This window comes from Bos taurus, chromosome 23 (assembly GCF_002263795.3).
Source record: "Bos taurus isolate L1 Dominette 01449 registration number 42190680 breed Hereford chromosome 23, ARS-UCD2.0, whole genome shotgun sequence".
Taxonomy (NCBI): Eukaryota; Metazoa; Chordata; class Mammalia; order Artiodactyla; family Bovidae; genus Bos; species Bos taurus.
The window spans coordinates 50,523,954-50,551,672 of record NC_037350.1 but is presented as its reverse complement, the minus strand read 5'-3'; the positions used below and the strand labels follow the sequence as shown (position 1 = coordinate 50,551,672).

Genomic DNA, 27,719 nt, shown 5'->3' with positions numbered 1-27,719 from the left:
AAGGGGTCGAGCTCGGGGCGGAAGGGGTCGAGCTCGGGGCGGAAGGGGTCGAGCTCGGGGCGACCGAGGGCCGGGCGCATGCGTGCTCGGGGCGGTGAGCGCTCCAGGCTGCTGGGAGACCCGGCGCATGCGCACTCCCCGGGCAGTCATATGCACTCACCATGGCGGCAGCGCTAGGCAGTCGGGCCGCGCGGCGGATGAGGCACCTCCTCTCAGCGCTGAAGCCCGGCATCCAAATCCCCCGGGCCGGACCCGCGGCCGCGTTCGGGTAATGGCGCCGCTCCCCTCCAGGGGCCCCCATACCCTCGTCCGCGCGCTCGGGGCGGCGGGAAGGGGGCAGGGGCCAGCGGCCGGGCCGGGGCCGTGAGTGGTTGCCGCCTGGCCGACCCCTTGCCCGTCAAGCCGTGACCTGGGCGCGGCCGAGGGGGCGCTGCGCTCGGCCTCGGTGGGGCGTCCGTGAGGACTGAGGCCAGGGAGGAGGCGCTCTTGAACCCCGGACCCTGGCTCCAGGGCCAGCCTGCGGTGTCCGCGCCGCGTCAGGTCATGGAGCCGCGGGCTGGACCTCGAGCTGGGACGTGCGGGAGACCCACCCGGGGGACCGGAAGATGCGGGTTCCTGGGCCCGGCTCCCCGAGGGGTGCAGGCCGTGGAGACGCCCGAGAGTCTGCCTTTCTCTCCTCTTACCACCCCCACATACCTTGAGAGTAAACAGCTCCTGGATTAACCTCTGACCCCCAGTCCCAAAGTGGGCGCCCCTGGTCCCAGGTGATGGTGGCCTGTCAAGGGGCGCGCGCGGGGTGGTCGCTGCTCACTGCCGGCGGGTCAGTTCCGCTCTTGACGAGGAAGGTGTCTGCGCACAAGCTCGGCGGGTACCTGGCCTTCAGAGCTTCACTGTACTTGATGGGGAAAAGTCCATTCCGAAGGCGTAAGGAGAGGTCTGACTAGCTTTATGCTTTCATATTCTGATTCACTGGGTCTTGAGTTTAGGATTTGATGTTGTTACCATTTTATATCTATTAGATTTTCAAAACTGTTTTCATACAGATGGTAAAATAATGTCAGTGTCTGCAGCCTCTGTAAGTCCACTGAAAAATGCCCATCTATCCCGTTTCCTGTTTACAGAAAGGGATTGAAATGAGATTACTGTGATTGCACCAGTATCTGTTACTGTTGGTTAGTGGTTGCAAGAAGGCCTCATCCACTTAGCAATGCAGATCATTCGCCCTAAAATATCCCTGGGAAACAGGTTTCTCTGGATTTTGAACCGCCATTTTGTAAATGCAGTTGAAATTGATCTGACCAAGGAAATGGCAACCCACTCCAGTATTCTTGCGTGGAGAATCCCATGGACGGAGGAGCCTGGTAGGCTGCAGTCCATGGGGTTGCAAAGAGTCAGGACTGAGCGGCTTCACTTTGACTTTCACTGTGATGGGCCAAACAAGCAGGGTGTTGATTAATCCTGAAACAAGAGTGCAGCTTGTGTAAGTAGATGAGAGCACTCCTGTAAGACATGGCTTCAGAACCACGGGTGCCCTGACCCACAATTGAGTTGTGTTCCAGAAGCTCCTCTGTACGTCTGCCGTCTTCCACCCCAAGCCTTTTCTACCTGCAGTTGTATGTTATGTGCAGTTACAGTATTAATAACTTAGGAAGCATAACAGCCCACCTGAAGACAGATGTTTTCCGGTTCAATCTGGGGATGCTCTGCCTGAGGGGAAGAGACGCACCTGCCCCTGCCTCTGTCCAGCAGTCAGGGTGAGTGCTGGCCTGGTGTCCAGCCCTGAAGGGGACTCTATTTGGCAGTGCGGTTACAGAAAAAGCATGTACACAATCAAGTTATATAACCTCTCTGGGCCTCACGCCTTGCAGAATTGTCCTAAGGATTTGAGACAGTGAATTTTAAAGGCCTGGGCAGTCAGTCATGCCCAGCTCTTTGCGACCCCGTGGACTGCAGCCCGCCAGGCTCCTCTGTCCTTAGGATTCCCCAGGCAAGAATACTGGAGTGGGTTGCCATTTCCTGCTCCAGGGAATCTTCCCAACCCGGGGAGCAAACCTGCGTCTCTTTCATCTCCTCCATTGGCAGGCCGATTCTTTACCTCTGTGCCACCTGGGAAGCCCCCATACTAGGTAATTAGCAGTTAAAATTAATAATACAAATATGAATATCTAGATAATAATACAATGTATGAAAGATGTAAAAATAAGTCATCAAAATTCGTGTTTATGCAAGCCAGTACTTTGATGTTGCTAATACTTCATTGGAAAAGGTCAGTTTTCATTCCAATCCCAAAGAAAGGCAATGCCAAAGAATGCTCAAACTACCGCACAATTGCACTCATCTCACACGCTAGTAAAGTAATGCTCAAAATTCTCCAAGCCAGGCTTCAGCAATACGTGAACCGTGAACTTCCAGATGTTCAAGCTGGTTTTAGAAAAGGCAGAGGAACCAGAGATCAAATTGCCAACATCCGCTGGATCATCGAAAAAGTAAGAGAGTTCCAGAAAAACATCTATTTCTGCTTTATTGACTATGCTAAAGCCTTTGACTGTGTGGATCACAATAAACTCTGGAAAATTCTGAAAGAGATGGGAATACCAGACCATCTGACCTGCCTATTGAGAAATTTGTATGCAGGTCAGGAAGCAACAGTTAGAACTGGACATGGAACAACAGACTGGTTCCAAATAGGAAAAGGAGTATGTCAAAGCTGTATATTGTCACCCTGCTTATTTAACTTCTATGCAGAGTACATCATGAGAAATGCTGGGCTGGAGGAAGCACAAGCTGGAATCAAGATTGCCAGGAGAAATATCAATAACCTCAGATATGCAGATGATACCACCCTTGTGGCAGAAAGTGAAGAGGAACTAAAAAGCCTCTTGATGAAAGTGAAAGAGGAGAGTGAAAAAGTTGGCTTAAAGCTCAACATTTAGAAAACGAAGATCATGGCATCTGGTCCCATCACTTCATGGGAAATAGATGGGGAAGCAGTGGAAACAGTGTCAGACTTTATTTTTCTGGGCTCCAAAATCACTGCAGATGGTGACTGCAGCCATGAAATTAAAAGATGCTTACTCCTTGGAAGAAAAGTTAGGACCAACCTAGATAGCATATTGAAAAGCAGAGACATTAGTCTGCCAACAAAGGTCCGTCTAGTCAAGGCTATGGTTTTTCCAGTGGTCATGTATGGATGTGAGAGTTGGACTGTGAAGAAGGCTGAGCACCGAAGAATTGATGCTTTTGAACTGTGGTGTTGGAGAAGACTCTTGAGAGTCCCTTGGACTGCAAGGAGATCCAACCAGTCCATTCTGAAGGAGATCAGCCCTGGGATTTCTTTGGAAGGAATGATGCTAAAGCTGAAACTCCAGTACTTTGGCCATCTCATGTGAAGAGTTGACTCATTGGAAAAGACTGATGCTGGGAGGGATTGGGGGCAGGAGGAGAAGGGGACGACAGAGGATGAGATATGAGATGGCTGGATGGCATCACTGACTCGATGGACATGAGTCTGAGTGAACTCCGGGAGTTGGTGATGGACAGGGAGGCCTGACGTGCTGCGATTCATGGGGTTGCAAAGAGTCGGACACGACTGAGCGACTGAACTGAACTGGACGGACTGATGCAGCCTTTACGGAGAAGGCAATGGCACCCCACTCCAGTGCTCTTGGCCTGGAAAATCCCATGGACGGAGGAGCCTGGTAAGCTGCAGTCCATGGGGTTGCTAAGAGTCGGACACGACTGAGCAACTGAACTGAACTGAACTGAATGCTTCATTGTAGCTAACAATCCTTTTAGAAAAAAATATACAACCCATGGCTGATTCATGTCAATGTATGGCAGAAAACACTACAATATTGTAATTAGCCTCCAATTAAAATAATTTTAAAAAATAAGTAGAAAAAAATATACAAAAGGAAAAGCTGAACATACAAGGTACAGAGAATATGTTGGACTTTCAAAATGAGGATGTATCTGATGAGGTGGCTCCCGTTTTTATTTCTGAGCCGAGTGTGACATTCAGGTGCTCGCTTCGACTTTGCAAATTGCAAGCAGGGTGACTGGGGCCCGTTACCTAAACTCTTAACACTCAGCTTCCTCGCTGGTAAAATGAGGCAAAGTCTAATGTGCATCATCAGAGGACATCATGTAGTTTAATAATTAAACTGACCGGTTAGTTCTCCTGTAGTTGTCTGCCCCAAACGGTTCTCTTCTTGCCGGCCCTGCGGTCATCTCTCCCTCACTGGGGGGGTCTGCTGCTCTGTTGGTCCTGCCGCCCAACCCTCGCCGCTCACACACAGACTTGTCCGTCCAGCCTCCCAGAAGGAGAGACAGGACAGACATAATACATGGCTTCCCAGACTGTGTTTAAAAAGGAGGCTGAATTTTTCTCTCCTCCAAAATGAATTCAGTATAACCTTTCTTATCCTTGGTTGTCTATTGGATTCTCTTGGGGAATTTAAAAAATGCAGATACCTTGATCCCATCCCAGAGATGTTCATTTAGTGCAGCCTGGGCATCTGGAGATTTAAAGGTTTGCCAGAAGATTAAAGTTAAGCTTGGGACCCCCGCTCCCCACCCCGGGTATCATGGGGGGAGGAAGTGTCTCATATACAAGGGGGCTGAGTGGGCAGGTGTGTTAGGGTGTGGAAAGTGTGAACCTGTGTCTGCTGTGTGCACCCCAGGGTCTCCTGTCTCTGCAGCTTCTGTCAGAATATCAGTAGTTGGCAGACTGGTCTTCTCTGCCAATCCCTAGGCAACATGGGGCGCCCAGCACAAAGTAGGGGTTCCGGATGTACATGAATGGGCGAATAATACAACAGTGTTTCAGAAAGCACGCGCCAGGGCTCTACCCCAGAGTGACCGGTGGGTCTCCCGGGGTTGTCCTGGGCCGCTGTATCTTTAACTCCTCAGGTGATTCTAATGAACACCCCTGCTTAAGAACACCTAGGTTAGAGAAACAATAGGAGGGAGAAAGTGGTGGAGGAGTAAAGCCCAAGGGAAGGAGGTTCATTTTTGTTCTTTTAAGTTTTCTAACTTTTTCTGGGGCCTGACTGCCATCCAAGAGCCCTTTGATATGCTGGAGGGAGAATGCAACACTCATTTCAAGTGTACTGATGTGGAAAGTTATTCAATAAATATTTTCTAAAAGGAAACTTTTCTTACATTTAAGTTGATTTGCTATTGTCCAGTTTTCTGTCCTGTTTCTCCAGCCTGGAGATGGAGGCAAGGTTCTGGGAGCCTCCGATGCCCCGGGGCCCGGCTGCTGTGACAAGGGCAGGGCCCAGCAGTGAGTGACAAAGCCCCAGGCGTGCTCCCTGCCCTGCCAGCCCAGCCGCACACCCACCGCCCTCTAGCCTGACCTTTGCTCCTCTGTGCCCACACTCTTGCCGGCCTGACCTCACCTGCCTTGCTCCACGTGTGTCCCTGACTCCTGGGCCCTGAGCGCACCAGTTCTAGAAGCACGCTCCCTACCCCATTTTCTCTCCAGCATTTTGCCCATCTTACAAGTTCATCTCAAAAGCCACTTCTCCACCCTTCCCCAGCTGCCTCTCTCCAGAACCCACAGGGCCTCTCATACTCTGAAGCCACCTTCAAAGTCCTCTGCCTTAGCAACCCTCCCCTGACACTGAGCGCCCATCCGCCCTTGTCTAGACCTGGTTTTATCTCTGTGTGCTTAGGCATTGGGGAATCTACGTGGATAGGGCAAAACACAGGGAAGTGAGAGGCTTTTGGCAGCGGAGACGTCGGACAGACCACGAAAGGGAAGTCATGTGAGCCGGGCCCCAGGAGGCTCCCAGGCCTGAGAGCCCGCAACCCCGGGTGGTGAAAGGCCCGGGGCTCAGAGATCGCGAGAGATGGCGGGGCCACGTCATATGTGACACCTTCCCTGTGCAGAATGCCGTTACAAGACATCCTTCACGCTGCAAGGCAGGGGCCCTGGAGAACCTTTCGGGCTCAACGAGTAGCAGGAGCAGTCCCTGAGCTGAGCAAGCACCGAGTGTCTGTCTGTCTGGGGAGCAGCCTCGTTCCTGTGCTGGATAGGAGTCTGACCGCTTCTCTCCCATCACGACCCTCCCCTCCCTGAGGGTGTGCAGTTGCTGCTCTGCAGATGGCCGGGGGCAAAGGAAATGTCAATAAACTGTTGTTTCCCAAGATGACTCGGAGTAGAGTGTTACGCGATTTTATCTGGTTCTGGAGCTGTCCAAGGAGCAGGATGTTAATAACGAGTAACAGCAGGGTCCGTGAGACTCAACCCAGCTCAAGGGTCCTGTGACATTTCTGTGGATCGTGAGCCTGTAGTTGGTCAGTCTCACTACCACCCAGGTCTGTGTGCTCTTTGACTCACTGCGCCTGGCAGCATCTGTCCTGGTGTGCCTTCATGGCCCTCCTGCGTGTCACCGGCCATCTGGGGAGCTGCTGGGAGGCTCTTAGAGCCTGAGGCGGGGCTGTGTGTGCGCTGTTCCTGGGTGCCCCGGTGCAGTGGTCCTGGAGCTTCTGGGACAGTCACCGAGGGGGTTGTCCTGCGCAGAGCCCCCAGGACGACACATGGTTAGATGGTGCAGCGTGGCGGTTTTGGGTCAAGGAAGGGGGCGGGGTGCGGGACTCTAGACACAGACCGGCTACTTAACAGTCAGTGCAGAGACATCTCAGCATCTTACAGACCGGTCTGGCCACATCCGAGCAGACAGGCATACTTGACCAGGGCGGCTGCCTAGCGAACAGAGAGGCCAGAAGGTCAGCCCGTGGACCCCAAGACCAGCGTCACCCTTGGGATCACTGCCTGTGCAGCTGAGGGTCCGGGTGGCTCCCCTGGACCTGCCGGGGCCTCGAGGGGCTCGAGGCTCTGTGCCAGCGTCCCGCCCACCTCACCTCCCACGGCGGGGGCCCTGCCTCCAGCTGCGGGGCTGTGGGCCGGTTGATGTCAGCAGGCCTGTCAGCACTCCCATGGGTGGGCCTGGAGCTGGTGCTGCAGTGACCCGCCCTTTCTGGGTTTGGGAAACTGAAGCGCAGAGGGGGCGGGGCGGGTGCTGGGGCTTGCTGGCGTGCAGGCTCAGTCGCCCTCGGGGCTCGGGGCTTCTCTCTTGCAGCTCCTCCGTGACCTCCGCCAAGGCGGCGGTGAATGGCGTCCACCTGCACTACCTGCGGACCGGAGGCGGAGAGCACGCCGTCCTGCTGCTCCCGGGGATGCTAGGTGCGCGGGTTTCCGTGGCGTGCCCGGCACGCTGTCCTCTGAGCTCGGCCCCCAGTCCCAGATGCCCAGGCTTGGTACGCAGCCTTGGTGCTTTGCTGAGATGCTTTCTGTAATATTTGCCGCAATCAACTTTAGGTGGTCCAGAAAGCTACCTTTCTTGTGAAGTTTTACTTACTTCTGGCTGTGCTGGGTCTTCATTACTGGGCTTTTCTCTAATGCAGTGAGCAATGGCTACTCTCTAGTTGCGGTGCTTGGGCTTCTCGTTGTGGCTGCTTCTCTTGTTGCAGAGCACAGGCTGGGGTTGTGGTTCACAAGCTTAGCTGCTCCACAGCATGTGGGATCTTTCCAGCTCAGGGATCGAACCCGTGTCTTCTGCATTAGCAGGTAGACTTTACCACTGAGCCACCAGGGAAGCCCTGAAGATACCTTTCTACTTTATGCAATTTTCATTCCTTTAAATACCCACTTTTCTCCATGGAAGTCCAACACTGTGTAGTTTCCTGCAGCCTGAAAGTGAAAGTTGCTCAGTCATGTCTGACTCTGTGAGACTCCATAGACTCCAGGCCAGAGTACTGGAGTGAGAAGCCTTTCCCTTCTCCAGGGGAATCTTCCCAATCCAGGGATCAAACCCAGGTCTCCCGCATCGCAGGTGGATTTTTTACCAGCTGAGCCACCAGGGAAGCCCCTTCTGCAGCCTGGGGACAAGTCAAGGAAGGGGAGGGAAGGCAGGCAGGGGGAGGGAGGCAGTGAGTAGGCGACCAGCTGGCCCGGTTTGCCTGGGATTGAGGGGTTCCCGGATGTGAGGCTTCGGCTGCTACAAGTGGGACTGATCTCCCTGCTGTGCGTAACTGTGTTCAGTTACTGCTAAGTCGCTTCAGTCGTGTCCGACTCTGTGCAACCCCATAGACAGCAGCCCACCAGGCTCCCCCGCCCCTGGGATTCTCCAGGCAAGAACACTGGAGTGGGTTGCCATTTCCTTCTGCAATGCATGAAAGTGAAAAGTCAAAGTGAAGTCGCTCAGTCGTGTCCGACTCCTAGTGACCCCGTAGACTGCAGCCCACCAGGCTCCTCCATCCATGGGATTTTCCAGGCAAGAGCACTGGAGTGGGGTGCCATTGCCTTCTCTGGTGTGTTCAGTTAAGGTAAGAGCAAAGAACAAAGCTGGGCTTTCACAGCCTTTCTGAAGGTCAGAATTAGTTTGGTGTGAACAGAGCGTGGTAAAGCTAGATGGATCACCATCGCCTCCTGCAGGTAAGAAGTTTAGGTGTAGAAAGTTCAGGAGTAGAGTTTCCAGTGATCCCAGAGTATCTCAAATTTGATTTTAAGGTAAGGTTTCTGTTACTGTTTTCGGAGAAGGCAAGGGCACCCCACTCCAGCACTCTTGCCTGGAAAATCCTGTGGACAGAGGAGCCTGATGGCCTGCAGTCCATGGGGTCGCAAAGAGTCAGACACGACTGGGCGACTTTACTTTCACTTTTCGTGCATTGGTGAAGGAGATGGCAACCCACGCCAGTGTTCTTGCTTGGAGAATCCCAGGGACAGGGGAGCCTGGTGGGCTGCCGTCGATGGGGTCGCACAGAGTCGGACACGACTGAAGCAACTTAGCAGCAGGGTTACTGTTTTATTTTTTATTTAGTTAAGTGATCCCATCATATACTTATTTCCTCATGATTTGCTTCTTAATCCTAAAAGTAAAGTGGCAACGTTCTTCAGTTACACGCTGGTTCCAGCTGACGCAGCCTCAGCTGATTGTTGCAGCTATTGAGGCATCAGTGTCCAGTGTTTAGTATCTTCTGTCCAGCTAGTGTAATAGAGGAGGACCTTTCCTCCAGTGGGTGATCCCGAGCTAAAGCGATGCAGTTTGCCAGCGTAGATGGCCATTGGTTCAATATTGCTGTCATTATCCTGTATGAAAAGCTTTTAGCAATTTTAATTTTTGCTTGTGTAAAACATTAACCTGATTCAAAAATCAAGCAGCAAGTTTCTCCCCTGAACTGCTGTGTCCCCCAGCACCAGTTCCCCTCCCAACGGGCAGCCGGTGTTGATGTGTTTCCTTCTGAGGTATCATATACTGGTAACTACTCTTTAAAGTAATTTTTTAAGGTTTTAGTGTTCTTTGCCCTGGTCTTCAGATGTGTGCCAGAAAGTGTGTGTCTTGTTTCTGAAAGTGGTGTTGAGCTCCACTGCTGCCTTTTCCCACCTTCTGCCCCTCCTGCAGGGCGGTTCCCTGGAAGTCCCTCCAGTTCAGGGATCATGAGAGCAGCCTCAGATGTCAGAGCAGTAGGCTTGCACTGAAATCCATTTTGTTCTTGGCTTGGGTTTTCTGGACGGCTTACTGGTGTTGAGAAGGTACATTCTGTCAGGGAGAGTGACAGTCCTTGATGATGTTCAATGATCCTGCAGTGTCTTCAAAGACATTTTCTAATCATCACCAGTTTGTGAAGCAAGGTGTGGCCAGAGTTGTGAGTCCTTAGAAACCAAGTAGAGCTTAGAAATGAGATGCTGACCTGCCCCTGGACTGGGCTCCTTGGGAGTCTGCCCTTCACACCGTGTGGACCTCACCGGGCAATGCTGCCTGCCAGTCAGGTCCACCACCAGCTTGAGAACACAGTTCTACTTGCCAATACTCACATTCTGTTGTGAAACACACTGATTTATCCCCTCCGTGTCCTGCCCTCCATCATTTCCGAGTTTTAGTTTAATTTTCTGGTTTCTAGTTATGACCAGAAAATAAAATCTCCAGGGCTATTCTCGTTAGCTTTGTAAAAAACGTCTGGGATTTTAGAATTTGGCTTTGAATAATTTGGATCAAATCTCATTAATGTGTCTACAGATACTATTAAGATCTCTCTCATTTGTAATAGTCATTTTAAAAAAGAAAAAATAACCCAGAAGTACGTTGTTTCAGTAGGTTTATTTCTAGGCAGTTTCATGAGTCCTTTTTTTTTTTTTTTTTTTAAATAGGACAGTTAAACTGAAAAGATATCAAGCGTGCTGGATTATTAATGATACAGGACCAAGGGGAGAAGTGCGTCGTCCTCCGAGTAGCCGCTCGGGGGAGGCGGGAGCAGGTCTGAGCTCCCGCGGGAGAGGAAGCCCCGGGTTCTCTCTCTGCCAGTCTGCTTTGCTGGTTATAGATTTGCTGCTAATTTGACTAGAAACCAGTTACATTGTCCCCCTGTTTCTTTTTGCTGTAGTGTGTTTGAAGCAGTGACAGCATTTCTTGGAGTGTAACCGGATGACCACTTTTATTGATAGGCAGTGGAGAGACAGATTTTGGACCTCAGATTGAGAACCTGAATAAGAAGCTCTTCACGGTGGTTGCCTGGGACCCCCGAGGATACGGACACTCCCGCCCACCCGATCGGGATTTCCCAGTGGACTTCTTTGAGCGAGACGCAAAAGATGCCATTGATTTGATGAAGGTGGGTCTCGGGGAAGAATCAGGAGGAAGGAGGCTGGGCGTCTTCGTTTATTTTGTTTCTGTGTGTGGTTTCTTCAAGGCTGACTCCTGTAGACATTCAAAGGGTTCAAAGAGATACAAAGAGGAAAGTTTTTAGAGCTACTGCTCCCATGGCTTTGAGGCTCTTCTTTTCTGGGCAGTCTTATTAAATATGTAAATAGACAGTTTGTATTGATGGCATCCTTCTATACCTAATGGTTTTCCAGCTTACTGTTTCATTGGAGTTTATCAGATAGATACTTCTATGTTAATAAATACAGATATCCTTCAGTTTATAATAGGCACTTGGTATCCATTCCATTGTGTGGACACACTGTGTCCTAATTCCCGTCTTCTGATGGGAGATACATTATTTCTAAGCTGCTGCTCTGTGTGTGTGTGTGTGTGTATGTGTGTGTGATTATACAGGAAGTGCAGGGAGCACTCGTGCGTGGACACTGTGGCCCTTATTCACTGCTGTAAATAGTCCTGGTGTGGCCTTTGTGGGCCTGCCCTGGTGCGTGTGTGTGAATTCCGTGCACATTTAGGAGATGACTTGCTGCGTGATGGAAGATACAGGGTGGAGCCAGAGTATTCCCCACAGGAGTCACACCAGTTTACAGTTCGGTCGACAGATGTCTCGGACTGATACTTGTTAATTTACTTTCCCAGTCATTCAGTTTTTAACTGCTCAGGAGCATCTCTCAGGTGTAACCTCTGTCCATGTACCCCATCAAGCGCATTCTTGGAGCCTGGCCGACTCACCCAAAGGTTCAGCAGCACCCCCCACCCTCACCGCTGTGTCTCCTCTGTCCCAGGCTTCCTCCTGGGGCCGGTTCTTCCCAAAGCTGCAGTAGTGACTTCACCAGATGCAGTGGCTCCAGCCCTCCAGCAGCTCTCAGGAGGCCCTCTCTGATCTGCAGACTTGCCCGCAGCGTCTTCACTCAGGCCTGTGTGGACGCACACGTTGTCACGACCAAGTGGAGCTGACTTCCGCTGTGTCCTTTTCCGGGAGATGCGCACCCTGAAGACGTAGCGCCCTCCCGACTCAGAACAGCACTGGATGCTGTATGCGCGCTTAGGCGTCTGTGACAGCGGTCTTCTCACCACAGCAGGCCGAGAGGAGACGTTCATGTCACAGATCGTGGGCTCCGGGGTGTCTCTCTGACGACCAGCGGACACGCCACAGCTGTCTCGACCCCAGGCGTTATCCATCTCGGGTTCTCCCCACAGCTAGGAAGCTGTGTCGACCCCGGGCATTATCGATCTCGGGTTCTCTAGGAGCCCTCACCGTGCTGTTTTGCTGTGTTTGCCACAGACACTGAAGTTTAAGAAGGTCTCTTTGCTGGGGTGGAGCGACGGGGGGATAACAGCCCTCATCGCAGCCGCACGGTACCCCTCGTATGTCAGCAAGATGGTGATCTGGGGGGCCAACGCCTACGTGACTGAGCAGGACACAGAGATTTACCAGGGTAGGTCCCTCCTCTCCGCCCTGCTTAGACGTGTGTTGACAGGTCATGGAGAGATGAAGGGTTCTCAGCAAAGTCCTGCACTTTAACTAGTCTGCGTTTTAAAGTTTCCTATTTCCAGAAGTGACACTCAGGAAAATACATCAGTATTTACATTTCCTGCTGTGCTAGTGACCTTCTGGGAAGGAGGGGGGTTGACATGAAGTGTAAGTTGCAGCCTCAGGTACCCTGAGTGTGGAAGGGAACAGTGTACTCCAGTGGGAAACCTTAGTTTTGATGAAGAACTCTTGTGCTGTTCACACTTTCTAAGGTTGTCCTTCAGGCTTATCTGTGAGGACTTTTAGAGACACAGAGCAGGGGCTGCAGATGCAGCCCACCAGCCCGGCCACCGCCTGTCTGTGTCCGGCTGAGGCTCCAATGCAGGCAGCCGGCACTGTGGGTGCCAGGGACCGGCTGGGGTCCCTGCCCAGGCCCTGTGCAGGCGGCTGGTTCGCCCCACCAGGCCCCCGGTCAGGACATCTAGCTGCCAGCTTGGGAGCTGCTAGGCCCCCAGCAGCCGAACCTGCCCGGGGACTCCAGCCCCGCCCATGGCTGCCCCTCCTCTTCCGAACCATTTCCCCAGTTTGTCAGAGTTTAACAAAACACAAAAAACCCTCCTTGGGGGGGATCTCCTCACTGAGTGGGTGTCCACCACTTACTTTTGCTCCTCCTCCTCCTCCTCCTCCCCCAGCCTCCTCCCTCTCCCCTCTCCTTCCCCTCCTCCCCCTCCCCTCCCTCCCCTCCCCTCCCCTCCCCTCCCCTCCCCTCCCCTCCTCTCCCCTCCCCTCCTCTCCCCTCCCCCTTCTCTTCCCTCCTCCCCAACCCTTTCAGGGACTGATTGAACTTTGTAGACTGAGTCTCCACTTCCCTGTTTTTGTTCATCTCCATCTCAGCGTTGCTGTGTGTAGGGCTCTGCATAATTTCTTAAGCTTTTTCTTCCAATTTTCTAGTTGTTTCATTAGCTTTATAAAGATTCTGATTGTTTTGTGGTTTTTTGATTCAGTTCAGTTCAGTTCAGTAGCTCAGTCATGTCTGACTCTTTGCAACCCCATGAACTGCAGCATGCCAGGCCTCCCTGTCTGTTACCAACTCCCGGAGCCCACCCAAACCCATGTCCATTGAGTCAGTGATGCCATCCAACCATCTCATCCTCTGTCATCCCCTTCTCCTCCTGCCCTCAATCTTTCCCAGCATCAGGGTCTTTTCCAATGAGTCAGCTCTTCACATCAGATAGCCAAAATATTGGAGCTTCAGCTCAGCATCAGTCCTACCAATGAACACCCAGGACCGATCTCCTTTAGGATGGACTGGTTGGATCTCCTTGCAGTCCAAGAGACTCTCAAGGCTCTTCTCCAACACCACAGTTCAAAAGCATCAATTCTTCAGTGCTCAGCTTTCTTCACAGTCCAACTCTCATCCATACATGACCACTGGAAAAACCAGAGCCTTGACTAGATGGTTTTTTGATTAGCAAGTAATTGCTTACCCTTAATCTGAAAACAAACAAAATAAATGGTGAGCATAAATTGAGAATGCTTTCCTTCAGAGCTGTCCACTTGCTGCCCCTGGGAACCACTGGATAGTGCCAGGTGAGGCCCAGTTTCATCCCCGGTTCAGCCGTGTCCACCCTCCCTCAGTGAATAGTCACCCTCCCTCGAGGCAGCCCTGCATTCGAGTGGTCACACCAGTCTGCTGTGTTTTCAGGGTTCCTGCCTTTTATGCGCACACACATACTCACTCATACTCGTTTCCATCAATTACTGCAGACTTCAGCGATGCAGCAAAAATTATATGTTATGAAAGAGCTCCTTGTTCATGGCAAGAGGGCCTGCAGCGGGTGTGGTCCGCTCCGTGGCCAAGGGCAGAGCCACTGGTCCCGCGCCGGCCGCCCGCTCTCCCCTCCCCATCCCACACCACCCGAGCTCCTCTCCTCGTCCTCCACCGCCCGCTCTCCCCTCCCCGTCCCCCACCACCACCCGCTCTCCTCTCCCCTCCCTGTCCCCCACCACCGCCCGCTCTCCTCTCCCCTCCCGGTCCTCCACCACCCTATCTCCCCTCCTCGTCCTCCGCTGCCGCACGCGCTCCCCTCCCCGCTCCTCATCCTCCTCCTCCGCTCTCCTCTCTCCGTCCTCCTCCGCAGCCCTCTCTCCCGTCCTCATCCTCCTCTCTCCGTCCTCCTCCGCAGCCCTCTCTCCCCTCCTCATCCTCCTCCTCTCTCCGTCCTCCTCTGCAGCCCTCTCTCCCCTTCCCATCCTCCTCCTCCTCCACTCTTCCCTCGCCGCCCACTCTCCCCTCCCTGTCCCCCACCCGCGCTGCCCTCTCCGTCATCCTGCACCACACACGCTCCTCCCTCCGGACCTCCTCCGCCTCTACTTTTCAGGCTGCTTCTCTACATCTCCCCCTCCCATCCAAAGTCTCCTCACTTCCGCCCAGAGCAGTTCAGTGTCCTCAGCCTCTGGAGTCGTCCTCAGCCTCTGAAATCCACCCCAACGCACATCTGCAGGGTAGGGGAGCAGGAGGAGAACGGCAGGCGCTCTCTGCCGGGTCACCTGCCCCAGGCAGCAGTTCGAGCAGCCCACTCACCCCAAGCATGCTGGGCCCCCAGGTGCCCGGCCCAGTCCCGGTCACCACATGGGCCACGTGCGCCTGCCGTCCTGTCTTCAGGACGCGTCATGCAGATGGAGCTCTGTACCTGAGGGGCTCGGCGAGCACTGTGCACTGTCCTCAGGAGCAACAGACTCCACAGAGTCACTGTGTTGTAAAGAAAAATGGAAAAAGCGGGCTAAGGGATTGAATTTGCTTATCCATTCTGAAGCCATCATTTCCTTTCTGATCAGAGTCATCTGTGAGACAGCTTGTAGTTAGTAGTTACAATTTCTCCAGTGGCAGAACTTGGAGCAAATGATGTTTATGCATTTCTCAGTGTATGTAAATACAATTCAGAAAAACTCTGTTATAAGTAATCTCATTTTTACTCTGCTGACCCCAGTTAGAGAAGGAAATGGCAACCCACTCCAGTCCTCTTGCCTTGAGAATCCCAGGGACAGGGGAGCCTGGAGGGCTGCCGTCTATGAGGTCGCACAGAATTGGACACGACTGAAGTGACTTAGCAGCAGCAGACCCCAGTTAGGGGAATACCGCTTCTGTCTTACACCTTTAATGGAAGCCATTACTTTAGATCTGGTTTCGTTCCCTTGGTCAGAATCTGCTGGTGCCCAAGGGCCGCTGTGGAGGACAGAACACGGCGGGACCCTGACACAGCACTCAGCGTTCACCGTGGGTGCAGCAGCCGGTGGGGGTGGCGGTGCTGGGCAGTGACACGGGGGCTGGGTGGATGCAGCAGCTGGTGGGGGTGGCGGTGCTGGGCAGTGACTCGGGGTCTGGGTGGATGCAGAAGCCAGTGGGAGCGACGGTGCTGGGCAGTGACGCGGGGGCTGGGGAAGGCCTGGCCGGCCGGGCGAAGCCTGGCGAGCCACATAGCGCTGGCCGCTCTGCTCTGTGGGCGACGATGGGTTTAGTCTCAGACCCATCCTTGCCCACACGTCTGTCTGTCTTCCAGGCATCCGGGATGTTTCTAAGTGGAGTGAGAAGACGAGAAAGCCTCTGGAAGCCCTCTATGGGTTCGACTACTTCGCCAGAACCTGTGAAAAGTGGGTGGATGGCATAGAGCAATTTAAGCATCTTCCAGACGGTAGGTCACACGAGCCACTTAACAGTCCCTTTGCTGGTTAGAGAGGCCGAGTGAGTTCCCCTGATGCTTGAGAATTCCTTGGGGATTGACACACTCGCCCACCATCCTTCCACACTGACGCGTGAGCAGAGGGTGATCGTGTACAAAGGCAGGTTCTTGTGCCGCATACCCTTCTGGCATCAGAGACAGACGTGTGTACAGAGTTCACGTTGCTGAGTCTCTCGTAGCACGCTGGTCTTTTCCCCTTTGTCTCCAGAAGTCTCACATGCTCTTCTAACTCCAGGATGGTCACTCAGAAACAAACAGTGGCCACACAGACGTCCCCCTTTTCACGTCTAGAGGCATCAGCCCACTGCCGCCTCTCTTACCCGGCAGGAGAGGAGGGGTCTCTGTCACGACCCTCGGCCCTCGTGGAGTCAGGAAAGGAAAAGGGTATTCAGCCCTTTCCCGTCTTCAGAGCGACGTTGTGTCACTTCGGCCGTGACAGGTGTGTTCCAATAACAAGAACTGGCACCCTTGAGAGAAGCTCTGAATTAAAGTCTGTTCTTAGAGCTGTTTTCATTTGTAATCTCTCATTTTTCTAATTGCCAAAAGAATAGAGAGTAGGTGGGATCTGACCTTGAAACACATCAGTTACCAAACAGTTATGATTCAGGGCCCAGTTTTGTCTCCTCAGTAGTCATTTCCAGAATGAGTCATCTGTCAGAACTTTCATAATGAGAAGGACGTTTGGAAATGTTACTTTTTTGCTGTAAGTTCAAAACAAGTATATCCTGTTCAGACACGGTATCCACCCATAGGAACAGGGCCTTGAAATATGTTTCAGGAGGCTGGAAAGGCAAGCCACAGACAGGAGTGACTGTTTCCCGAAGGACGGGGGTCCAGGGCTTGTGAGGTCTTCGTTCCCCGACCTGGGATGGGCTCCCCTGCAGTGGAGGCACGGGGCCCTAACCTCTGGGCCATCAGGGAAGTCCCTGAAAAAACTCTAAAAACTGAACAGGTAGAAAACAGCCTCATTAAAATACAGACAGACAGTGAGATCCCACTACCTCTTAGAACAGCCACACGGGAATTTTAGGGCAGTGAGAGCACTCTGTGTAGTATCATAGTGCCGTGTCTGTGTCATCCTGCGTTTGTCCAAACCCACAGCGTGAGAACCGCAGATGCAGGGTGGTGATGATGCGTCTGCTGTAACAGATGTCTGACGGGGGTGTTGGTGATGGGGAGGCGAGGAGACGGGGTGTGTGCCCGTGCCTGCCTTGCAATTCTGCTGTAAACCTGAAACTCTGAAAAATGAGGTCTACTGCAAAAGAGAAAGGGAGGGAGAAAGTGTCACGGAGAATCTGGCACCGCCTGAATCATCTTACGGCAAGGCTGTCAGTAAACGACCTCTCTCCCTGCAGGGCTGGTTCCATGCATTGAGGCCCTTGTCCAGTCCTCGGGGTTGTGGCTGCTCAGCGTAGTGTACGGACGCGTCGCGGGTTTGGCGTCAGACAGGCCCGGGTGTGTGCTCTGGCTTTGCCATGTGGCTGCTGTCCGAGTGGATTCAGGGAAACAGCAGGTCGGGACGCGGAGCCTGGCCTGTGCCTTGCTGCCCAGGAATGCGGTCGTCCCTCGGGGCAGGGCCTGTGGTCTCCCCAGGGCGGGCAGGGGGCAGGCAGGGTGGAAGGCAGCTTCCGTCCTGCTGAAACTGTGGCTTCGCTGTGAGGAGCACAGACTTGGAGGGCCGGCGGGGGCCCCTGTACTTCAAGGGAGAAGCTTTTCAGATGGCCCATGTAATATGAAGACTTGCAGGTTTTTTTGTTCAGCTGCTGTTTTATATGAATTATGAATCTTAATCAGCCAGGACTCCTTGTTCACTAGTAGAGCTTAAAGGAAAAAAGGCCAGGAGAGACACAGAAAAGGAAACCTGCAGACTGTCGGAGCTGGAAGCACTCAGGCCATCTGATCCAGGCCAGACGCTGGCGGGGGTGGGGGCCTGCCCCCCACCCCAGGAGGGCCTCAGGAGAACAGTCTCGTGTCTTGCAGGGAGCATCTGTCGGGACCTGCTCCCCCTGGTCCAGTGCCCTACCTTAATCGTGCACGGCGAGAAGGACCCCCTGGTCCCACGTTTCCATGCAGACTTCTTACACAGACATGTGAGAGGGTCACGGTGAGTCCAGCTGCAGCCAGCGCTCTGCCCCAGGGCCCTGGGAGGCAAGCGGGAGGTGCTGCAGGAGGCAAAGGCTGAGGGCTGGGCTTTCAGGGTGTACCCCACCCCATTTGGGAAAGAGGGGCCCAGGTGCCCTGGGTTTTGGCAGCGGGATCAGGGGCTCCCGCCCTGGTGGCACCAACCCAAACAGCCATCTCTCCCTTGGGAGCTCTCACTGTAAAAGCACCGCCTGCCCAGCAAGTCTATAGAATCAAAACAAGGAAGCAGATCGCTGTCACTTGCCATCCACGTAAATACTTCCGTGATTAGCACTTTTGTGTGTTCCTCCTTTCCTAGTATTTTTTAACATAAATACAATCGTATTCTGTCTTCAACTTTGATTCCTGCCTTTTTCCTGCTTAAAATTATGTTGTACACTTTTCACCTTAAGCCTTAAACATATACACCTCAGAGAAGAACCTGTTGCTCAGAACCACAGGAGAGCAGGGTCTGCCCGCCGGCCCCGGGCACACTGGAGGGCCTGACGAGATGTGTCAGCAGAGCCTGGTCTTCAGCCTCATTCATGTCTGTGTGGAACAGAAGTTTATCGTTTAAATACTCAGGCTGACGTGAGAGGCAGCTTCTGCTGGTACTTAGTCAGGATGAAAATTCCACGTTGAATAAACCTGATGTTTCCCTGATAACACAGTGAGGCACATTGTGAAGGAGAAAGTAAGGTCTGGCCAGGAGGTCGTGGCTCGCAATAAACTCCCAGGGAACCCTGACCTGTTGAGAGCCTGAGTATTCACCCCAGAGATGCTGTCATTACCCGGGACATCTTTGGAATTGTATAGAATTCTTTTGAAATTGGCCTCATTCTAAGTGACCTAAGAACATCCTTCTCCTCCCCGACGTGAGCCACTTGCAGTGCCAACTGCAGGCCAGCCCGCCTGGACCGCCCCTGAGCTCGGAGTAGACTCAGACACGGTCCCTCCACTTCCTAATTGTGCTCTTTATTCCACAAGAGATTTTAACAAACAGATTTCTTGGACAGTTTATAAATGTGGGAAACATGCTTCTTATTCTGCAATAAAATATCACTAGTATAAACTTGTATAATTTCTGTTTCCAAACAGCATTTCATATTTCAGAAGGCACCTTATTTTACTACAATATCTAATTGTACTTTACAGCAAAATCATGGAAAAAAATTCTGTCCCTATTTTACAGATGGGGTAAAATCAAGGCTGAGACACGTTAAGTCATCTTCCAAGGTTGCATAGCTAGTAAATGACAAGTCCTGGATCTTTTTTTTTCCTCGTAATACAGTGCGTCCCTCCCCCAACACAGCTGCCTCTCATACTCTTATTTTAATATGGTGATGAGAGGCCTGAATCACCTACTTTCTGACCTGGTTAAGTGTCTTCTCTCTTCAGAAATGACAAGTTTTTGCACATTGACGCTCATGATAAATGACATGTGTTCTCTTAGAGAGCCAGGTTCAATAAAAGTCTGCAAGAAAGTTTAATTTAGGAATTCTGTTCCAGACCCATCTCCTAGCAACTGAATACATCAATATGGGAGAAAAATATTCCCTTACCGTTCAGATGTTAATGGTTTCAGTACATTCGTTTATGGAAGGTCGTTTTCTCAGAGTAGGATTCTTTGGAACAGTTGAGTCAAGAGGAAAGTGTGCTGCGATGATTGTCTGAAACTGGCCGGCATATTACGCTCATGCCCTTCCTCTGCCGGGAGAGCCCTGTAGGTTGGCCAAGAAGCTAAAAACAGTGGTTAATTTTGGACCCACAGAAGGAACGTTGATTCCTTGAGCATCAAGGTCCTCCTCCGACTGTGCTCACAGGCCTTCTGACCCCTAGGGAGCCACTTAAGTGCAGGGTGCTTCCCATGAACTTGGGGCTTCATTTCCTTGCCAGAAACAATTAAAGACACAGGCTGGCCCCTCAAAGATTTTACCTGCAAATAGATATCAGGTATGAAACAAATGCCTTTGTCTCCTAGAGCTGCTCCCAGAAACAGTCGTGTGTATTTCTGTATCCGTTTCCCAGGTGGGCCCAGTGGAGTCTGCCATCCCTCCCTGCTATCTTCTTGCGGGATGAAGAGGGGCATATGCACACACCTGAGACGGACAGGGACTCAGGACAGAGTAGCCGCCTCTGCGGACGGGACGCTGGTGTGGGCGTCAGTGGTCAGAGCCCGAGACAGCCGCGGGGAGCGCGGCGGTCAGTCAGCGGCGCCCTCGGGCCTGCTGGTGGTCTTTGCTGAGACCGAGCTCGCTACCTGGGGAGCACAGACCGCACCGTGCCTGAGTGGACAGGATTCGTAGCTGGTGTCGGTGCTTCCTGCTTGGGAATCTCCACAAAGCACGGAAGAGGGCTGGCCCCCTCAAAGCAGGGCTCCGCGTCAAGGTCTAGCTCGGTCCACGCTGGGAGGCCCGGGGCGGCTCAGTGCCCCCTTGCCTGCCGGCATCCTCGGTAGCTGGCTCTTTCTGTCCCTTGAGGACAGAAGCCGTGAGCGTCCTGCAAGCCCCGTCCCTCTAGAGGGCCGCTCGCCCTTCTCTTCTGAGCAGCACTGGCCTTGACTGGGGAAGGCCTAGGCTACTGCTGACAGCATTACTAACCTTCCCCAGGGGCTCAGAAAGATACCAACCACAGATCCTCCTCTGTCAAGCCGGTGATCTTGACAGCCTGGATACCCCCTCACCCCCCTGCCCCACATGGTCAGTTGCCAGAGACCGGGCATCACCCAGGGACAGGTCTGTTCCAAGCTTCCCCCCTGCCCGTTCACCAAGGTCCTGGAGCTCCCAGCCCCCTGCTGTGGAAAGCAGAGAAGCAGGCGATGTGGTGACTGGCATTCTGCCTGAATACAGTCCTTTTAACATCAGTGACAGTGGACAGAGCAAGTCAGGCCTGCACGTGTGTCCTGGAACCTTTGTTTAAAACTCCATGTCTGCACTGTTATAGGCAGTAATGCAGTTTAGAACTCAGAGAAGCCTGCCTTTATTAAAGAAATTGCAGACCATCCACATCTGATGAGCCCCGTTGAAAGGAAGCGCCTCCCGAGGGGGGCGGGGTGTCCTGAGGGCCGCAGATCCGGGCGGGGCCGGCACCCCCAGCCTCAGGGAGGCACTGCCCGGCCGTGTGCAGACTTACCCAGTCCTCCAGCACCCAGGGCAGCCTGGGGGCTTCAGCCGCAGGCGGCAGCGCCTTCTGACGGGTTTTCCCACTACGCAGATACTCCAGGAAGCTCCAGTCCAGTGGATTCTGGACACTTCGTATTTTTACCATCTTTCCAATCCTCTCTTAAAACCAGTCTTACTAAAATGCTTTTTCCCTTAGGTACCCACCAGGTTGCACGTCCTCCTCTCAGTCAGGTTTCCAGTCAAACCACTCCTTACCTGGTTCAGCTCCCAGTGCAGCGGAGCACTCCTTGGCTGTTGCGGCAGCCTCGGGCTCTCGCTCCCGAGTCTCTGTTCTGGGGCCACCCCTTAAGATGGACTCACCCTTTCTCCTGATGGAGGTCGCAGGGGACAGAAAACAGGGCGGTTGCCCAGTGAGGTTTCCGTGAGACGTCAGGGAGGGGGCGGGTTTTCTGACGATGCGCCACTAACCGTCCGTCCGCCTTTCCCTCAGGTTACATCTGATGCCGGAAGGCAAGCACAACCTGCACTTACGCTTCGCAGACGAATTCAACAGGTTAGCGGAAGGCTTCCTCCAGTGATGTGTCCCAGGACGCGTGGACTGGTGAGGCCTGGGCCCGCGGGCCAGCCCTCTGCTCACCTGCCTGCCAGGCTCCCTGTGCCTCCCCACAGACTGCTCCTAATCCAGTACCGCTGAGGACATAGCATCCTCTTTCATAGCTGCAGAGCTTGAATCTGACCTTTTCATACTGGGATTTTCTTCCATTGCTTTAAATAAATTCCTGTCGTGATTTACTTTACTTTCAGGTAAGGTTAAGCACATGTAGTGCTCACGACTGCTGCTCTTAAGGTGAGCTGAATGTACGTGCTGCCTTCTATTGGAGGGGTGCAGGCGTGCACTGGCCTCTGGAGTCATCACATTGTCCACAGAGAGGTGGGGAAGCTGAAAGCAGCCCCCACCCAGGGCCCTGGATTCCATGTGCTCATGGGGCTGCTGGGATCACGCAAACCGGGGAAGAAGGCCAGCGTGGTGCCCTGCTGTCTCCCTACACACTCCTGGCTGCTAGTCCCTGAATGCTTTGGGCCAGTGGAGATAAATTTGCTTGCTTGCCTCTCTCCCTGGTGTCTCAGATGGTTAAGAATTCACCTGCAATGCAGGAGAGACCCAAGTTAAATCTCTGGTTTGGGAAGATCCCCTGGAGAAGGGAATGGCAACCTACTCCAGTATTCTTGCCTGGGAAATCCTGAGAACAGAGGAGCCTGGTGGGCTACAGTCTGTGGAGTCACAGACAGTCAGACATGACTGAGTGACTTACAACACTTTCAGTACTTGCCTCTCTCTACTAAAAGAGCAGAAAGGCTATTAATTAAAAATATGAAAATAAAAATCCTATTAACAGTTACTAAACCCAGAAACATACTTGGAAAGGAACCATTCAGTGAAAGAATAAAAATTATTTGCAATAAAGAGAGACCACAGGTTTTGGACACATGCTTTTTTATTAGTATAGATATCTTAGACAATATTGCAATTTCCAGAGGAGTTCCACATTATTACATCAACAGTGAATTTCTGACAGAGGCAAAACTGAGCACCATAGTATACGAATAGAAAGACCATGCTTGATTGAGGACAACAGAAGTCACTAAGGATGCACGATTTATCTGACAAAGTTCTCAGGCCTCGTCCTCGCCCTCCTCCTCCTCGAACTCGCCCTGCTCGTCGGCCGTGGCGTCCTGGTACTGCTGGTACTCGGACACCAGGTCGTTCATGTTGCTCTCGGCCTCGGTGAACTCCATCTCGTCCATGCCCTCGCCCGTGTACCAGTGCAGGAAGGCCTTGCGCCGGAACATGGCCGTGAACTGCTCCGAGATGCGCTTGAACAGCTCCTGGATGGCCGTGCTGTTGCCGATGAACGTGGCCGACATCTTCAGGCCGCGGGGCGGGATGTCGCACACGGCCGTCTTCACGTTGTTGGGGATCCACTCCACGAAGTAGCTGCTGTTCTTGTTCTGCACGTTGAGCATCTGCTCGTCCACCTCCTTCATGGACATGCGGCCCCGGAAGATGGCGGCCACGGTCAGGTAGCGGCCGTGGCGCGGGTCGCAGGCGGCCATCATGTTCTTGGAGTCGAACATCTGCTGGGTCAGCTCGGGCACCGTCAGCGCCCGGTACTGCTGGCTGCCCCGGCTGGTGAGCGGCGCGAAGCCGGGCATGAAGAAGTGCAGGCGCGGGAAGGGCACCATGTTCACGGCCAGCTTGCGCAGGTCGGCGTTGAGCTGGCCCGGGAAGCGCAGGCAGGTGGTGACCCCGCTCATGGTGGCCGACACCAAGTGGTTGAGGTCCCCGTAGGTGGGGGTGGTCAGTTTCAGGGTGCGGAAGCAGATGTCATACAGCGCCTCGTTGTCAATCGAGTAGGTCTCATCCGTGTTCTCCACCAGCTGGTGCACGGACAGGGTGGCGTTGTAGGGCTCCACCACCGTGTCGGACACCTTGGGCGAGGGCATGACGCTGAAGGTGTTCATGATGCGGTCGGGGTACTCCTCGCGGATCTTACTAATGAGAAGGGTCCCCATCCCAGACCCCGTGCCGCCCCCCAGCGAGTGGGTCAGCTGGAAGCCCTGCAGACAGTCACAGCTCTCGGACTCCTTCCTGACCACGTCCAGGACCGAGTCCACCAGCTCGGCGCCCTCTGTGTAGTGGCCCTTGGCCCAGTTGTTCCCGGCACCACTCTGGCCTGCCAGAGGGAAAGGACAGTATCAGACGCTAACCCTTCAGTAAGGAATTCCAAATTCTGTCTTCCTGACTCTGGACTAATTTTAGAGATGAAAGAGCCTTCTTTTTCAGAAAGACTGTCTATCTACAGAAAAGTTTTCTATATATCAGTGATCCTCAGAAACACTGAAGATCTAATACAACAAAAGATTTAGTTCATATGACGTTATTAATTAAGAAGATAGTTTAACAAAACCCAACTGGTTTAAAACTAAGAACCTTCTATAAATTCTTATTGATAAATCAACAGCTGTTGGCTGGCAGGGCGGAGGCGCACGTCATCAGAGGGCCAGCTCAGCTTCTGCTCACAACCTGCGCCTTTGGCCTCGGCTTCTTAAGGGGCTTGCCTGTTGTCACGGGTCCTCTGAAATGACCAGTGGCCTGTGAACTGCTGCTGGAAGCTTTCCTTCACTCTTTGTTCTCTGCCCCCCTGCTCTGGGCTGCTCTGCAGTGGGAGGGCTGCGGCAGCCTCTGCAGGCTGACCCTGGCCTTTGAGTTGTGTGGACAGGGGCCAGAGGGCTGACAGCCCATGGACCAGGTACAGTGAGCCCGGGACTCGAGGCCTCTGTGAACACACAGCCTCCCCCAGGTACTCAGCAGTGACCCCCATGGGGTCAGGAGGAAGGGGACCCACTGAGCCAGGGCCCACGCATCACCCCTACGTACCAAACACGAAGTTGTCGGGCCTGAAGATCTGGCCGAAGGGTCCAGACCTGACGGAGTCCATGGTGCCCGGCTCCAGGTCCACCAGGATGGCCCGAGGCACATACTTGTTACCTGCGGGGACACAGCAGGAGTCAGACCTGGCGCTTGCAGAGCAATCAGACAACACTCTGCTCTCCGTGCCCCTCCAGGCAGAGCTCATCCCAGAAAATTCCAGCAAGACGCAAAGAGATTAGAGGAGGTTTCTGCTCTACAAAGGGAGGTGAGGGCCTGCCCGGTCATGACCCGAATGCAGGGAACTTCAGGGACTCTGAGGGTATTTCTGAGCAGCTGACTTTAAACGCATGCAGGGAACATTTCTTTGTCGTGTGTGTGTGTGTGTTCCTGCTACACAGGGGCTGCCAGAGAACGGAACACAGGAGAGGGGGCCGAGCACGAGGCAGTCCTCACCAGCAGCTTCGTTGTAGTACACGTTGATTCTCTCCAGCTGCAAGTCACTGTCTCCATGGTAACTGCCAGTGGGGTCGATGCCATGCTCATCGCTGATGACTTCCCAAAACTGGAGACAGAGAAAGAAGCACGTGATGGTCTGGCATCCTAGGTGTCAGCACGATGGCCCTTCCCTCCTCTCCTGTCCTTGGAACAGTGGCAGTGTGGGCAGACAGGCAGGGAGCCGCAGACAGGCCCGCAGCTGCCACCCTGCTCCTCCAGCAGCGTCTGCGGAGGGGCTCGGGGATGCGCAGAGCATCAGCTATATCAGGAGACAGATTGGGAAGTGGGGAGGGGCCCTGGAGGAGGAGGGAGGGCATGGCTGCAGATGCTCGGGAGGCTGGGCCCCCAGGCAGGGCTGGGCGTCAGCATCCCAGCGGATGGACAGGTCCTGCCCAGGACAGGTGGACCCCGCCCTGCGGCTGCCTGCAGAGATCGCCGAGTCCTGGCACAAACTCGACCTCCAAGCAGCGCCGCGTTAGGCGCGGGCATCCGCCGGGCTCCTGGGTCACTGACTGCAGAGGCGGAATGGGGGGGTGAGGGGCACGGTGCAGCGTGCGTCTGCGGCAGGAAAGGCGGGGGGCGGGGGGGCAATATGGCGGTTGTGAAAGAGACCACGTCCTTGTGCGGGCGCCCGCCCACACCCGGGCACCCGGCCCGCGGGGCCTCGCCCACTGCGGCGGCTCGGCCCGGGGCTGCCACCTGCCGCCGCGCCCACGGCAGTCAGACTGCGGTGTCACCCGCCACCCCGTCTGGATGGTGCACCCCGTCTGTCGGACCCACCAGAACCCTCCAGAGCATCTGTCACCCAATGACACTGCAGTTTTTTCATTCGCAATGCAGACAATATACGCAAAATAAATTCCGCAGGAGGCCACGGGATTTTCACGACCAAAGCCCCCACCCAAATCTCAGCGTCCAATCTACGGGGAGGTACCAACCGCGTCCCTCACAAGGGCCGGGGCCGGGCCCGTAATTAAAGACCCACAGCTGCGTAGCCCTGAGCATCAGTGCCGGCTGTGAGGCGCCCGGCCCCGCCCCGCCCCGCGGCCGCGCTCCTCCCGGGGGTCAGCTCCCTACCCGGTCCCGCTGCGGCCGCGGCGCGCACCCTGGGGACCCGCCACCCCTTCTCTGTCCCTCCGGGGTCCCCGCCCTCGGGCCCTGCCGACCCTCCCTGCCCCCTCCTGGTCCCACACCCTGGGGACCCGCCGCCCCCTCTCTGTCCCTCCGGGGTTCCCACCCGCGGCCCCTTCCCCGCCCCCTCCTTGGTCTTCTCCCTGGGGACCCGCCGCCCCCTCTCTGTCCCTCCGGGGTTCCCACCCGCGGCCCCTTCCCCGCCCCCTCCTTGGTCTTCTCCCTGAGGACCCGCCGCCCTCTCTCCGTCCCTCCGGGACCCCCGCCCTCTGGCCCCGCCGCCCCCTCCCCGGGGGTCAGCTCTCTCCCCGGTCCCTCTCCGGCCCCAGGCGCACCCTGGGGCCCCGCCGCCCCTTCTCTGTCCCTCCGGGGCCCCCGCCCTCGGGCCCCGCCGCCCCTCGGCCCCGCGCGCCGCGCCCACCTTGGCGCCGATCTGGTTGCCGCACTGGCCCGCCTGGATGTGCACGATCTCGCGCATGGTGCCGGCTGTGGAGCGGGTGGAGGCGCGGGCCTGGACAGAGCGCGGACCGGCGGACTCGGCGCAGACCCCGCCGCCGCCCGGGCCGCGTCTTTTAAGGCGGGGGCCCCGCCCCTGTGACGTCACGGCGGGGGCGGCGCGGGGACTGCGGCACCGCGAGGGGGAGCCGGGGCGCGGCGCGAGGTGCGGGCGGCCGGCCGCCGTGCGCGCGGGGTCCCGGTGCGGCGCGTTCCCGTCCCCGGGCCTGTCCCGGCCACTGGCCTCCGGCTCTTTCTTCCCGGGGTGGGGGTCACGGCGGCTGTAAGCGCTGGGAGGGGCTGCAGGGCGCGGGGAGTGGGGGTCCCTGGCCGGGGCTGAGGATGGCCGTCTCGGCGGGGGGCTGCTGGGGGGCCCTTTCGCCCCTGCCCACGTTAGGAAGGTGCTCAGTTGGGGGGGAACTAGGAAAAGTCGCTGGGCGCTGGCTGTCCCGTCAAGGCCGCTTAATGTGGAAAATTCCACGTGTGTGTCCCCATGGCCTCCTTATGGAGCTCGACAGGCGAGAATTTGTCTGTGTGTGTGTGTGCATGCGTGTGCGTGTGTCTGTGTGTGTGTGTCCCCATGGCCTCTCTGGAGCTCAACGTGTGTGTGTGTCTGTGTGTCCCCATGGCCTCCTTATGGAGCTTGACGTGTGTGTGTCTCTGTGTGTCTCTGTGTGTCTGAGTGTGTGTCTGTCTGTGTCTGTGTGTGTGTCTGTCTGTGTCTGTGTGTGTGTCTGGGGGGGCGGTGCATGTGCCTCCGGGGTGTTTTGTTGCCTCATCCCCCTGCCCTCCTTATGGAGGTGGGCGTCCTGCTCCAGGTCAGCAGCCACGTGTGGCCTCTGAGCCCAGGGAGTCTGCGTTGAGATGTGCTTTGATGTGAATGCTCATCCGGTTCCATAGACTCAGGAAATTAAAAGAATGGAAAAGATTCCATCACTAATTTTGTATATTGATTACTGATCAATATAATATCTTGGATATATTTTTGAAATTAATTTCACTTGTTTCTGTTTTTTAAATGACTGCTACACTCATAGTGAC

The 27,719-nt window shown here is 54.6% G+C and overlaps 2 protein-coding genes across 3 annotated transcripts; one reads left to right on the top strand and one right to left on the bottom strand.

The window, feature by feature from the left end:
• The first annotated feature begins 112 nt into the window (after window positions 1-112).
• Window positions 113-21,921, top strand: BPHL (biphenyl hydrolase like). Of its 2 annotated transcripts, NM_001045918.1 has the most exon segments (7): window positions 141-268; window positions 7,089-7,192; window positions 10,451-10,617; window positions 11,953-12,106; window positions 15,702-15,833; window positions 17,862-17,985; window positions 21,615-21,916. In NM_001045918.1, coding segments are annotated over 7 exon segments (876 nt in total). In that variant the 5' UTR covers window positions 141-161; the 3' UTR covers window positions 21,703-21,916.
• Window positions 21,922-22,602: 681 nt separating this feature from the next.
• Window positions 22,603-26,731, bottom strand: TUBB2A (tubulin beta 2A class IIa). Its single transcript, XM_002697606.4, has 4 exons — window positions 26,605-26,731; window positions 25,011-25,119; window positions 24,564-24,674; window positions 22,603-23,859 (listed from the first exon to the last, which is right to left on the bottom strand). The coding sequence occupies exons 1-4, from the start codon at window positions 26,659-26,661 to the stop codon at window positions 22,799-22,801; spliced, it is 1,338 nt and encodes a 445-aa protein (XP_002697652.1). The 5' UTR covers window positions 26,662-26,731; the 3' UTR covers window positions 22,603-22,798.
• Between the last annotated feature and the right edge of the window lie 988 nt (window positions 26,732-27,719).